At 60.3% G+C, this 13,386-nt stretch overlaps 3 protein-coding genes across 3 annotated transcripts; all 3 read right to left on the bottom strand.

Moving 5' to 3' along the window:
• Window positions 1-29: 29 nt before the first annotated feature.
• On the bottom strand, window positions 30-2,930 carry LMXM_14_1440 (conserved hypothetical protein; the record flags this gene model as incomplete). Its single annotated transcript, XM_003873470.1, has 1 exon — window positions 30-2,930. The coding sequence occupies one exon, from the start codon at window positions 2,928-2,930 to the stop codon at window positions 30-32; it is 2,901 nt and encodes a 966-aa protein (XP_003873519.1).
• A 1,929-nt stretch (window positions 2,931-4,859) lies between these two features.
• On the bottom strand, window positions 4,860-10,124 carry LMXM_14_1430 (conserved hypothetical protein; the record flags this gene model as incomplete). Its single annotated transcript, XM_003873469.1, has 1 exon — window positions 4,860-10,124. One exon carries the CDS (start codon window positions 10,122-10,124, stop codon window positions 4,860-4,862), a length of 5,265 nt encoding a protein of 1,754 aa, XP_003873518.1.
• A 713-nt stretch (window positions 10,125-10,837) lies between these two features.
• Window positions 10,838-12,850, bottom strand: LMXM_14_1420 (conserved hypothetical protein; the record flags this gene model as incomplete). The annotated part of the gene is made up of 1 exon (XM_003873468.1): window positions 10,838-12,850. One exon carries the CDS (start codon window positions 12,848-12,850, stop codon window positions 10,838-10,840), a length of 2,013 nt encoding a protein of 670 aa, XP_003873517.1.
• Between the last annotated feature and the right edge of the window lie 536 nt (window positions 12,851-13,386).

The following is a 13,386-nucleotide window of genomic DNA, read 5'->3' as shown; positions in this document are numbered from 1 at the left end:
TGTGCTAGGCTAGATGCTGCTCAGCAGTCCTACTGGGAGCTGGGGGATAGACCACGCGTGCTTGAGCGGCGAGGGGTGCTGCTACGGCGCACCGACTCCTCCTCGATGCGCGACTTGCACGTCTCCAGGTGTCGAATGCTCTCGATGTTCTTCTTTGACAGCTTAGTCTTGGAGAAGGGAATGTGCTGATCTGTTTCCGGAGCACCTGACGGGTACCATGGCTGCTTGTAACCGCTGCTTTTGGTGGAAGAGGCCACCCACGACGGACGGCGGCGCGCCCGTGAGCCGGCGGTAGCAGGGTAAGCCCCCGCCGCCTCCGCCGTAGGGATGTCGGCAGACTGCGCCGCGGCGTGGTAGTGCTCAGTCTCCAACTCGCCGAGCTCCGTCTGATGCGCTTCTTCCGACCCGTACTCCCGGCGGTGCAGCTCACCGTGGTAGGCCTCCTCCTCCGGCTGCTCCTCCTCGGGCTGCCAAACCTCTTCCGACGCCTCTTGCTCTGAGGCGCCCTCCAACGGCTCTGCCGGCCGCGGCAGTCCCTCTTCCTCCTCCTCTTGCTCTGAAGTGCCTTCCAACGCCCCTGCCGGCCGCGGCAGTCCCTCTTCCTCCTCCTCTTGCTCTGAAGTGCCTTCCAACGCCCCTGCCGGCCGCTGCAGCTCCTCTCCATCCTCCTCTTGCTCTGAAGCTTCTTTCGACACCTCTTCCGACGCCTCTGCCGGCCGCTGCAGTCCCCCTTCCTCCTCCTCTTGCTCTGAAGTGCCTTCCAACGCCCCTGCTGGCCGCTGCAGCTCCTCTCCATCCTCCTCGTGCTCTGAAGCTTCTTTCGACACCTCTGCCGACGACTCGTGAGTCAGATGCTCCACATCTTCCGTCTCTTCGGGCTGCAGCTCCTCCTCGACGTCGACGTCAGACTCCTGCTCTTGCTCCTCATCCTGTTGGAACTCTTCCTGAGACTGTGGCTCCTCAGACTGCGCCTCTTCGAGGTACTCCTGCTGCTGTGGCGCCTCTTCCTCGCCCTCCTCGTGCTCCTGCTCTTCTTGTTCGCTCCTCTGCCATTGAGGTGTCTCATGCGGCGCGGCCTCATCGGCCTCCTTCTCTTCCTCCGAGAGATCTTCGTTGATGCTCATGGCGTGTTCAGTCATCGGGGGAGCTTGCGTCGCCTGTGGCTCCTCCTCCTCTTCCTCTTCCTCTTTCTCTTCTTCTTCGTCTTCGTCCACGTTGCTCCCATCCAGGTCGGCGGGCCGGTGAATTTCCTCCTGCTCTTCGTCCTCCTCGTCAGCACCCTGGTAGGCTGCTTCCTCGGCAGCGCGGTGCTTCCGGTATATGCCCTCCTCCACCAGACGCGGGGCGTGCAGACGCTTGTAGCTTCCAACGATTTCGCCAGCTTTCTCGTTGACGCTCGCGGCATGGTACATCTGAACGATAACTACCCCTTCATCAGAGTCCTCTAGCTCGCAGGCGCCGACAGACACCAGGCGTTCCTTCTCGTACATCTGCACCTCAATAATATTCTGAGCTGGGTCCACGTCGACAAAGCGGACCTCCTGGTTCCAGTTGATGATGTTTTTACCGTCTGAGTCGTGGGTGACCGGCGCCTCCACGGTGGTACCCTCCAGGTCGCCAGAGGCAACAGACACGTAGCCCTGCGTTACGGGCTGGCCGTCACGATGCTCAAGGTTGCAGCCACGGACGACGGTGAAGAACAGCGACTCCTTCTGCACTGCCATCGGGGAAGGGTGCAGGTCCATATCATCCAGCGGTTTGTTCGCCCACTCGACCGAGATTTCGCCCCAGATGGCGTCCTCCTTCGACTTGGACTCAATCAGCAGCACCGCATTTCCCTTGTTGTACAGACGCTCGAACTCCAGTGGCACCGCGCCGATGACGAGAAGCTCCTCCTCCTCCTCCGAGGAGTTCTCCTGCTTCGGTACGCATATGAGGATGTGGCCCAGCTTCCGCTCCGTGTTGAGCTGCATAACCTGCGACGGATTTCCAGGGAGGTAGTAGTAGCCTTCCGTGGTGTGAAACGGCGACAGCGATGGCTCTAGCTGAGCCCCAGGCCTGTAGAGCACGGACTCGGAGCAGTTGTCATCCGTGTCGCGCAACACACACAGGACACCGCCCTTGTGCGCCTTTGCGCCGTGGTCGGCGAACTGGAATAAGTTGTGGACCACAAAGGTACAGCCGAGCGGCACGTTTAGCGTCTGCTGCTCGATCGTATCCTCGTCCATCTTGTCATCGGCGCCGCGCAGGTACCAGGAGACCACAATGGTGCCCAGCGGACCCTCTTGACAGCTGCCGTAGCCAGTCTGCATGCTATCCTCCGGCATGATCGGCAGCGGCTCCTGGTCACCATGGCGGCCGTCGTGCAGAACGTTGCACGGGACAGCCAGGCCGCCGATCAACTGGTCATTCTTCTCGGGCAGCGCATCGTTCACGACGAGCACCTCCAGTGGCTCGTTGTGGTTGATGTACGGGAACTCGAAGAGCTCCTCCCACGGTATCACCACCTCCTTGCCCCGCAGCACCTTTTCGGTCTGGCCCTCAAAGGCACCGCAGCGCACGATAACGGAGATCCGGTCATTGTGCTCCGCGCTCACGTTTCGGCCGCAGTGGACTGTGACGATCAGCTTCGGCACCTTCTGATCCCTCTTGGCGCGACGCAGGTCATCGATCGTCTGCGGCGGTGGCGGCACGCTCGGGGCTGTCTCCGCCAGCTCCTCTTCCTCCATGATACGCCGGTAGGCCTTGCGGCGGACATCCCCTGAGGGCAGCGGCCGCGCACGCTCCTCGAAGACGTCGAGCTGCATAAGGCGGCGACGTTCAGCCTCTTTGGCGTCGCGGGCCTCGCGCAGAAGACGCTCGCGCTCCTCCTGCTTGCTGAACTCGCTGCAGCACGGGCATAGGTAGATCTCTGGCATCTGGGCGTACATCTTATCCGGTGGGAAGCCGACCCGACGGATAAGCGAGGTCGCTGTGTCATCCTCGAAAGGTAGGGCCTCACCGAATAGTGACATGATGCGCGAGGTGCTTTGCTGACGGGAAAAAAAAGAGACGGGTGAGGTTCTGCTGAGATGCTTTAGCTTTCTGTTAGCTGAAGGGGATCCGAAAAGAGCGGGAAACTACAAGCGACAGGCGCCCTACGAAAGAAGCCGGGTCGTGTGTGTGTGTGCGTGCGTGTGTGTGTGCGTGCGTGCGTATACGCGTTAATTCCCTTGGTTTCTGTTCGGAGATATTGCTGTCGTCGTGCACAGCCGTTTTCGCAATGGTATGAGCGCGCGTGTGTGAATGGGCACTTAATGAAAAAAAGGAGCCCGGACACAACGCTCACTGGCACACCCAAGCGGAGGTATTCGAAGCGACCGAGATGAACCGAAAAAATATATGTGGTGGTAAGGTGTGGAGGGCACAAAGTTCGGTAGTCAAGTAGAGAAAAGAGAGCGTGAGCGAGATGCACGAAGGAACAAGGAAAGAGAGAGACCTGTGCTACGCCTTTGTCCGTAAAATCAGTACAGGGGGTCGTAGTCGTTAGCGTTGTCGTGGTGGGGGGGGGGGGGGGGCGGCAAGCGCTGCAGTGATGAATGCGACTGTGCCGATGTTGTCTGCCGAGGAGGGTGGTATTGGTGATCGAGACCCAAATAAGAGGCGAGCCACGAGCAGAACACGAAGACTGACCCACTCACTCAGATCAACAAGGAAACGAACGATGCAATAATAGTACTTACAAAACAAAAAAAAACAGATGAAGGAGAGGCGAGAGGGGTGCTGATGCGGCAAGGACGGTGGATGACGAAATGGCTTCGCTACACGCTGCTACTTCTGCGTGAGTGCGAGCAACGGCAGCAAGCACGGAAAAAGAAACAGCGACAGAAGAAATGGTGGAGAGCGCAAGGGAGGAAGAAGAGAGAGAGCGGAGTTGACGGACAGTGATGACAAGAGTAGTAATGGGAGAGCCAAGTGTACATTCATCGATAATGGCGGCACAGTTGTGGAGGTCGCGGGGGCAGGTGGCAGTAAAAAGGGAAAGCGTTGCCAGCAGAGCCGGAGACGCCGCAGAGAATGGTCAACAGCGCCGAAATGGAATGCCGGAGGAACATAAGATAATGCGAGAAGCACGCCTGTATTGGAGGACGAGGAGCAATGGAGGCGCCGTCTACTGCTTTACTCGTTTGGTGCTTGGCTATGACGCTCACGGGTAGCAACAAGTGAGGTGGGGGACAATGCACACAAGGGAGAGCGGGCTAGGCGTCTTTCTTGGTTTACACAAAACTCGAGAGACAGAGAGTCAAAGAGGCAGTGAGTCGGTGCTTCGCCGCGCGGGTGCGTCACTTTCGCAGTATAGCAGAGTGCCCCACAGTATGGTGACGTCATTCGGAAAAGGGTGCACACCAGAGAGATGTACGAGCGCATACCGACTGCCATCTCTTCTCATCGAAAAAAAAAAACAAAGATCGAGTTCTATACATGGGTACATCGAGTGCGCAGTTCGCAACAAACCGACACGACGGCACTCACACAGAACGTGAAGGGGGAGGGGAATGGTAGGCTAGGCGGCGTGGCCCAGTACAAGACGTAGACAATCACTTGCGGCTTCTCGACGTTCGGTACGTCCTCGTCACAGCGGCACCGCTAGTCCATCCTCAACCCTTCAAAAAAGTGAAGGCTTAGGACTAGGGGAGACGCTGTATGAGGGAAAGTAAGGGCAGGACGCAAGAGTGGCAAACAGCCGGCGTTCCAAAAGGCTGCTGTGGCGTCTGGAGTGTGCAGAGAGAAGCGCTCGACACGAGCAGCCGCAGAGAGCGAGGTAGACACGTGTCGGCGGATCTCTCGGCATGGAAACCGAAAACGTTGCTGCACCGAGCCTACATCATGGCTTGACTATAGACGTGTCCGCCCTTGCGCTTCAGCATGAGGATCTCGGCCGTGAGTGCATCTATCTCCTCCTGCTGTGCGGCGATGAGTTCGCGCAGAACGGCACGCTCTTGCTTCGATGCGACCGTCGTCCCGCAGTACTGCTGCACCGTCTTGGAGGTGGCTTGAGACAATACAGAATCTACGCGCTGACGCTCCGTTTCGAGATCGCCGAGGTTCTGCAGCAGGCTAGTGTTTTCAAAGACTTTGTCTTGGAGGCGTGTGCGGAGTTCGGTGATTTGGTTCTCAACCTTCTTCACCGATCGCGCCCACTTCAATTCAAGGTGGAGCAGCTCTTCCTTCTTCGTCTCAATCGCCCAGCTGGACCCGCACGACTCCAGCATCTCCAAGTCAACGTACTGGCCAAACCGAAGTAGCATCACCTCGTTTACCTTCTCTTGCCATTCCTCGAACACGCGATTGGAGGCCGCACGCGCCTCCTTCAGCGGCTGCAGCTCCGCCGTCAGTCTCGCCACCTCGTCACGGCGCTGTATCTTCTGGTCAGCCAAGTCAAAGATGCGCTGTCGCAGCGCGCTCATCTGCTCCGCGGAGATGACAACTACCGGCTGTTCTGGGAGGTGGGATGGTAGCCGCGCATTCTCCTCAAGGCACCGCACCTGACTCAGGCGGAGCGGGACCGCTGTATACAGCATGTTCAACTCCTTCCGCTTCTTTTCCTCGAGCACCTGCACCTCGCCTCGGCACTGCTTGACATGCTCCGCCAGCTCCTGCAGCCGCTGCTCGCTCTGCTCCAGCTGTTTGCGGATGTTCGCCACCTCTGCTTTAGCCGCGTCACTGGCTTCCGTCAAGTCAAGGCGAGATTCGCGACACCTCAGCATGCCCTCCCACGCCTCCACGCTGCAGTTGGGCGGCCGAGCCTCCTCGCCGATACCGTCGTCCTCATCGTCGTCGTCATCGCTGGTGATGTCGTCGTCGTCATCGTCCCCATCCTCCGCACGGCGCCGGCGCTTCAGCTGCCGATAGTAGACCCGCTTAATGTACGTCAGCTTGTCGCTCGGGCAATGCTCGTCGATGTAGGCCTCTGCTGCCTGATTGGTGGATTTGAGCTGGCCGGTGAGCTGGCGAATGCGCTCCTCGCTAGACGCCAGGTCCGTGTGCTGAGACGCAATGCCGCGCTGCACCGACTCCCGCTCCTGCTTCACCGCCGTCAACACGGCGCGCAGTTTTTTGTCCTGCGAGCGAAAGATCAGCAGCAGCTGATACTCGCGGTGGAAGAGGGTCAGACACCTCGTCATAAGGCACAGATCCACGTCGAGCGCCGCGCGACGCAGTCGCAGTGACCCCAGCTTGTCATTGAACTCCGTCCGCACCGCCGCCATGGCGGCTTTCAAGCGCCGCATGTCCCGCTCCAAAACGGCGCGCTGCATCTCCCGCTCCTCGTTCTCTTCTGGCGTGAGGGTCACATTGTTGAGCTTGCCCTTCAGATCGGCGTCCATGCGCTCCCGCATCGCGAGGCTGCCGACGGCGCTCTGCCGTGAGCCTCGTCCGAGGTAGGAGGGGAAGTGGCTGCCCTTGGAGCGCTTTTGTGGCATGATCACACTGCCGGGCACGGTGCCGGTGGTCACGGTAGAGGAGTCCCGCGAGCGCTCGGGTGCTTGCGCGCTGGCCAGGTCGGCGCCAAAACCACGATGCGCTTTCATCGCCTCCGCCTTGGCCCGCTCCTCCGTTTTCTGTTTGTTGTACGCCTCGAGTTTGTCGCGATCCATCGTGTAGAGTGTCTCGGGCTCCTCCTCAACGGTAAGGGATAGATCAGGCACTTCAGGCGAGGTGCACAACCCCAGCTGAAACAACACCTTTCTGTAGTCCTGGCGCATACAGTTGAGGCGGGCGAGGGTGTGCCGCTTCTCTTCGCGCAGCTGGAGCAAGTCTTCGTTGAAGGCTGTCTTGATGCGCACAATGTCTTCCATCAGGTGGATCATGCGCTGCAGCTTGGCGACTGCGGTGGGACGGTACTGGTGCTCGCCTCGGTACGCTGCATCTGTGCGAAATGTGCAGTCACCTCGGTTCTTGAGGTCCATCGCGATCTGCTGCTTCAGCGCTGCATCGTCGATTGCTGGGTTCGGCTTGCGGTCCAACAAACGCCCATAGCCGTCCCGCCGCTCTTGCCGCTCGCGACGGCGTGTGTCCATTTTGTTGAGTTGCTGCTTCACGGAGGCGCCAATGGTGGCTATTCCAATCAGATCGTCAGGCCGCTCGTAGGCGGTAGTGGCGGCGGCGTCGATGCCGGCTGCCTTAGAGTCCCCCGCAGCTGTGTGCTCTGTCGCTGCTACGTCTGCACCGGCGCCATCCTGTTCACTGTCGCTTCCCTCGTCCTCTTCCTTCTCCACATCCGATTCCCCGTCCGACTCGGCTAGCTGGTGAGCAGCCGCCTCCAATTTGGCGATTGACTCGTGTGGGTCGAAGACGCGTAGGGAGGCGACGGAGAAGCCCTCTTCGATGGCCGCTAGTTCAAAACGGTCGTAGAGCAGATTGTCAAGGAAGCAGTTCTTCAGCTTGGTCGTCTTGACATCTTCGCGGGCGGTGGGCAGGATATACTCCTTCTCGGCCTCTCGCACTCGGCGCTGCTTCTCCGCGTCGAGGGCGTCCTGAAGCGACGCATCGAGTTGCATTTCGTCCTTGTTAAGCCGCTGGCCAGATGGCAACTGCTCGTTGGCGTGCACCAGCTCAGCGTACGAGTCGCGCACCTTCTCCAGCCTATTCAAGAAGCGCTGCAGCTTCGCCTCCCTCTCTGTTGAGGCCCGAGCTGCGTCGTCCGCCTCTTTCTGCTCCTGGACCGACAGAGCGGGTGCCTCGACAGCCCCCACAGCCTCTTCGGCACACGCAACAACCGCGGGGGCCGCTGCCGTCGCAGAAACCATGCCGAGAGCAGGTTCGACGACTGTAGCGGCGTCGATAAGAGGTGGCGAAGCACGCGGAGTTGCGCAGCCGTCTCGCAGCTGTGTCACGACAAGGCCGTCGGTGCCGATAGAGACAACCATGCTGCCGTTATGAGAGAGAAAGGCGCCGGTGACTGCACCACCCGTGCTGTCGTGCGCTGCGCCAAGCAGAAACACCTGCTGACGACTTGTAGCCTCCCGCAACAGTAGTCGGTTTCGATCTGCACACACAACAAGAGCGCCGTTGGGGCTGACAAAAGCCCGACGCGGCACGCAGTCTCGGTAGCACACGTTCAGCGCCGGGTCCTCGACGTAGTCTGGTGGCTCCACGCCGGTTGGGGGCAGGGGCGGAAGCTCCAGCTGGTTCGCGTAGCGGATACTGCCCTGGTACACGTACGCAAGCTCCTCCTTACCCATGCCAATCGCAAAACCTTCTCCTGGGAGTTGCACCACGAAGGCGATCGGCCATGGGCCCACATCCTCCTCCTCCAGTGCAGTCGCAGCGGTGTCGTCCACCTCCAGCTCCTCAGCTTCCGTCTTTGGCGGTGGCAGTTGACGCTGGCGGATCGCCACCAGGTCATACGCACACGGAAACTCGTACCCTTCATCGTGGTTCACGGAACCTGGTGCTGGGGCGCGGATTGAGAGTAGCTGGCCACCCTCGAAGCCAAGGAGGCAGCCTCCGTGGCCGCCCACAGCCTGCGTGTCCCATGCCGCGCTCGTGGGGTTCTGCAGTGGTCCGACGCAATAACCCACAGGGTCGAGCGTGCAGGGTGCCGTTTCCACACTGAAGAAGAAAACGTGCCCGCTGGGGGAGATGCTGGCCACCTGAGACGCGTCCTCGTTCACTGCCAGCGCGCACAGCCCATCCGCGTGCGCCTTCCATTGCCCAGTCATCCGAATGCTGCCGCTGCCTTCGCCGATTTCAAGTAACCGCACCGTGCCGTCGCCAAAGCCAGCCACCGCGAGCACGCTTTGCGCCGTCGAGCGCGGCACTAGCACCTTCATGTCTGCCACCGGCACCGGGTCCTTGCGCGGATGGCGCGGCCACTCCATGCGGCACCGCTCTGCGCAGTACACATAGTCGATGCAGCGCACAACGCCGTCCATGCCACCGGTGAGGACGACATGTTCGACGGGAGACACCGCCGCGCACGTGAGCGGGACACCGTTCAGCCGAAGCCGCACCTGTCTCACCCGCTCTGTGGTGTCTAGTTTGCCATTACGCAGAGGGTAGGGCAGTGTGGCGATGGTGCCGAACTCGTCGAGGATGACCCACTGCCGGTGCTCTTCATCGAGCGTAACGGAGCGGACGCGAAACGCGGACGACACGCACACTTCGTGAAGGCAGTTCGGCGCGTAGTACGGAGGCAGTCCGGTGCCCTCCGCCACCTCCAGCTCATGAAGATCCCAGTACCGTATGTATCCGTCGTCGCCGCCCGTTACCACATAGCGGCCCTGCAGAGAGACAAAGTGGATGGCGCCGTCGTGGCATGGCTGAATATCGTGAGGTGGCTGCCCCAATCCTTTGGCCCCGGGCTCATCGACGGCAAAGGCGCGGGCAAACGTGCATACGATGAGGTCGCCTTCCCATAAGAGGAGGTCACCGCAGTCGGACCCGGAGAGCACCTTGCCGTCCGCCAAGATCACAAACGCGGCGACGTCGGATATTTCGTGACGGCCAAACTTGCCAAGCGAGCCCTGCAGCTTCTTCCCCGTGAAGGTGTCCGCCATCATCCAGAACTTGATATGACCGGCCCCGCCTGTAACGAGAAGTGCGTCATCGAAGCGACTAAAGGCGACGCTGTACACGTCGGAGTTGAAGCACTTGCTCCGCAACAGTAGCGAGGTGTTCTCCCAGTCCCAGATGGCAAGGGTGTAGTCGGGCGCACTTGCGACGGAGGCGAGGCGACTACCGTCCACGTTGAAGGCGAGCGTGCTATACCCCACCTCTGCGCCACCTGCAAAGGTTTTAGATGGGGCCCGAGAGGGCCAGCCGTACGCGCGGAGAAGCGGGTTTGCAGGGCAACGCTCACCCACTACGTACGACGTACCGCCGGGGTGTACAGCAACAGCGCCAACAGCCCCATCCAGGGGGCCGTCTTGCGACTCCACTGCGCCGGAGTCGACGTGCACGAAGAGCACGAATTTGCCACCACTAGTGAGCAGGGTGTTGTCACCAAGGTAGGCGACGGCGTTGAAGTGACGACTGTCAAAGCCGCAGTGTGCGAGGATCTTGCTGCTGGGTGGCACATCTTCCGGGTACGTGTGCAACGGCTTTGGCCGATTTTCGGCACCCGCGGCCGCAGGCGACGCCATTGTTGACAGGGATAGCGCAGGCGATGGGAAGAAGCAGAAGGACGTGATGAGGCTGGCCTGAAATCTGTGTGTGTCCTCCGCCAGAGAACCTGCAGCTACACTTTCTCCCTCCCCTCCCCCCCCTACACACACCAAAATGATCCCCAAGCGAAATAACGGGGGTTGTCCCTCACGTGCGTATGCGTGCGTGGATGACGGAGCCACTGGAGGTGGCCCAGAGTTTCTGTGGAGTAGAACAGGACGAGTTGTGCATCAACTAAATGACGAGAGGGTTAGGTAGGTGGTAGTGATGGTGGGAGGTACAGAAAAGCGAGGAAGGAGGCGTGTCTCCCATCGAAATGGAGCCGTTGCAGACAGCAGCCAAATGGACCGCCGACCGTTGCATGCGCAGCATCGCGCTCCGCAAGAAGAAGCACATACGCTGCAGCGTTCATGGTGAGCACCAACAACACAGAAAACACATTTTAAAATAGCAAAGGCGACATGCGACGCTCTTCCTTGACAACGGAGGAGCGGAGAAGACCGTGACAGGCTACGCGTTTTGCTCAGTGCTTTCCTTGGGGACACCCCTTCCGTGTGAATCGATGCGTGCGTGTTCGTGCCGAAAGCGGGAGAGGGGACGATGGGCGTTTCGTGTTTCGTGAAGAAAAGGCACACGCGCACGCCTAACATCCCCCACACTCCTCATAGTCCCTCTTATCGTCTGCAACGCGTCACTGGCCCAACAAGCGCCTCACCAGCGCCTCCATCACAATCAGCGGCTCTACGTTCGTTTCCTTCGCCGCTACCGCCTCGGCCTCGCTGCCACAGATGAAAATGACCTTTTTGTGCACCTGCTGAGTAGCAGTGAAGGCGGCGCAGCACACCTCGCAGGCAGTCACGCCATCGAGCTGCAGGGAAAGTCCAAGAGGTAAGACTGCCAGCCAGGTGTACTCGCGGTGCCACGTGCGCAGCATCCTGACCGCGCCATCCGGCACCCCAAATGATGCACAGACACACTCGAACGGGATGAGCGCAACGGCGCCGCACTTGCGCTGATACGACTCCATCATGCGCACAAACGCCTGCTCCGCGGCCGGGCGACTCGCCAGCGCGGCCAGAGCAACGGCGCTCAGCACTGTGCAGTACACCGACTCGGAGGGCAAGAGTCGACGGAGCTCAACGGTGACGGTAGCTGCGGGCGCAGACGCCGCCGGGCGGGTCGGTCTCGAATGCATCTCCAACACAGCCGCCAGGACCGCCTCGTGCTGGTCCTGGAGGGCAGCAAAAACAGCCTTGCCAGCGGGACAGCGCAGCTCACGAAACCGACGCACAGCCGCCGACACCGCACTAGCGGCCATGATAGGGTCCACTCCCTTATTGTGCGTAAGGACCTTCAGCAAAGCAGGGAGCTTCTCTGCATTGCTTTCCTCCACGGCGAGACAGCCGAGCAGCGCACAAGCCCGTCGTGTGGCCTTCTGCTGACTCTGGGAGTCCACCGGTGACTGATACAGTCCAGGGTACCGCTGCAGGCACCACAGGAAGAAGCCGGTGCAGCTGACCGGCAAAAGACTCTGCAGTGGTGTGCGCAGATCGGGAATCTGCGTCACCACCTCCACCACTCGCAGCAAGGACACCAGCGACGGAGTCGACAAGACGCACATAGACACAAACAAAATGCACATGCGATAGTACTCCTTGCGCCGCTCACACAAGGCGAGCACTTTGTCGAAGACTCTCGGCAACAACTGCACACGCACGGCGAACGCGTACTTGATGACATCACACGCGAAGGTCAAGGTATCCGTGTCCGCGCTAGAGTGTCGGGGTGTCCCTAGTTTCTCATCTTCGCAGCACAGCGCCACGAGGAGATCGCTCAGAAAGGCGCCAAGGTGCAACGGGGCACCAGTAAAACCATCTCGACTGCGGCCGCTGAGCAGCTCCTCGCGGACCAGGTGCATTGCTGCGGAGCACGGCTTGCTACTGGCGAGCAAGCACCGGCCAAATGCCACCACGAGCGATTCACTCAACCGACCTGTCGACGCGCTAACCATGGCGAGGACGCGCTCAAACAGCTCCACGAAGTGATCCTCTAGCGGCATCGGCATCTGCAGTGACGCCTGTGCGAGGGCGGCCCCGAGGTTACCCCACACGCTCGGGGGCACCGTCTGTGACCCAAGCGAGCCCCTGAAGGTGAGTGCGACGCGGGCTGCTCGAACAGGGTGACTCGGCAGCGCCTTGATGGCACCGAGCAGGGTGCTGAGGGGAATGATAGCGGTATCCAACAGCACATCTTCCAGAACGTCAAGCACGGCATCTGCCCCACCTTCACGACCGAGAACACTCAGCGAGCGGTTCACGGCGGCTAGGCACGGCACCGCGTTCAGCTTCCTGTCCACGGCAAAGCGATGGAGAATTTCATCAGCAGTATGACGCTGCGCGAGCCATTGATACGTCGCCTGCTGCCGCTGCGCAATCGCAAAGGAGTCGGTCAGCACGCACTGCAGAGGCTGCACGACCGAGAGGCCGCAGGCAGTCAGCTCTGCTTCGATGGCCGAGTCGAGGCGGCGGCGGCGGTACAGGTAAAAGTCGTGGACAGATCGTCCGGCGCGAACGCGCGTATCCTGCGCTGGCGGCGCAAACGTCCGGTAGCGGATGCTCACGGGGAGAGCCGAGACGCGCGGGTGCTCCTCGCGCAAGTAGTGCGCCAGCTCCTCCTCCCCCTCCCCCCACTCCACGCCGTCCATTACGGAGTAACGCGAAAGACGACAAATGACGTGTCCCTGCTTTCCTGTAACAGAGGATGAGGCGGGGGAAGCAGCTGTGGCGTGTTGCCGATGTGTCACCGTGTATGAGGCAGAGCAGCCTCCAAGGAGTTCTACGGGGGAGGGCCAACAACAGTCAACCTCTTCTCGGAACAACGTGCTGGCGCAAAGGCGAATCGAGAAGGTTTTTTGCTGAAGTATCGTCCTTTACTCCACACGCGTGCTGAAGCGGCTTGCCGCTGCCGACCGAGCAGTAAAAAAAGGGGGAGACCGAGCTAGCAGCGGCGCTGTGGTGAAGGGACAAAATGATAGTGGCGATATGAAAAAGAGTCGAGAGGACAGGATGAGCGTAGTGAGAAGGACAAGGAGTGGGGAGGGCTGGGCTGCAACAACGTCTTCGGTAGTGAGAAAGAGGACCGCAAGACAACCTCCACCGAGAACGCATTCGGACGCTTCTCCTTACTGAAGAGCAAGTTTGTTGATCTGTTTCTCATGTGCGGGTTTAGCTGCGAGCATCT

Source organism: Leishmania mexicana, chromosome 14 (genome assembly GCF_000234665.1).
Source record: "Leishmania mexicana MHOM/GT/2001/U1103 complete genome, chromosome 14".
Classification (NCBI taxonomy): Eukaryota; Euglenozoa; class Kinetoplastea; order Trypanosomatida; family Trypanosomatidae; genus Leishmania; species Leishmania mexicana.
Note: the sequence above shows the minus strand (reverse complement) of the source record. Positions and strands in the feature narration are given on the sequence as shown.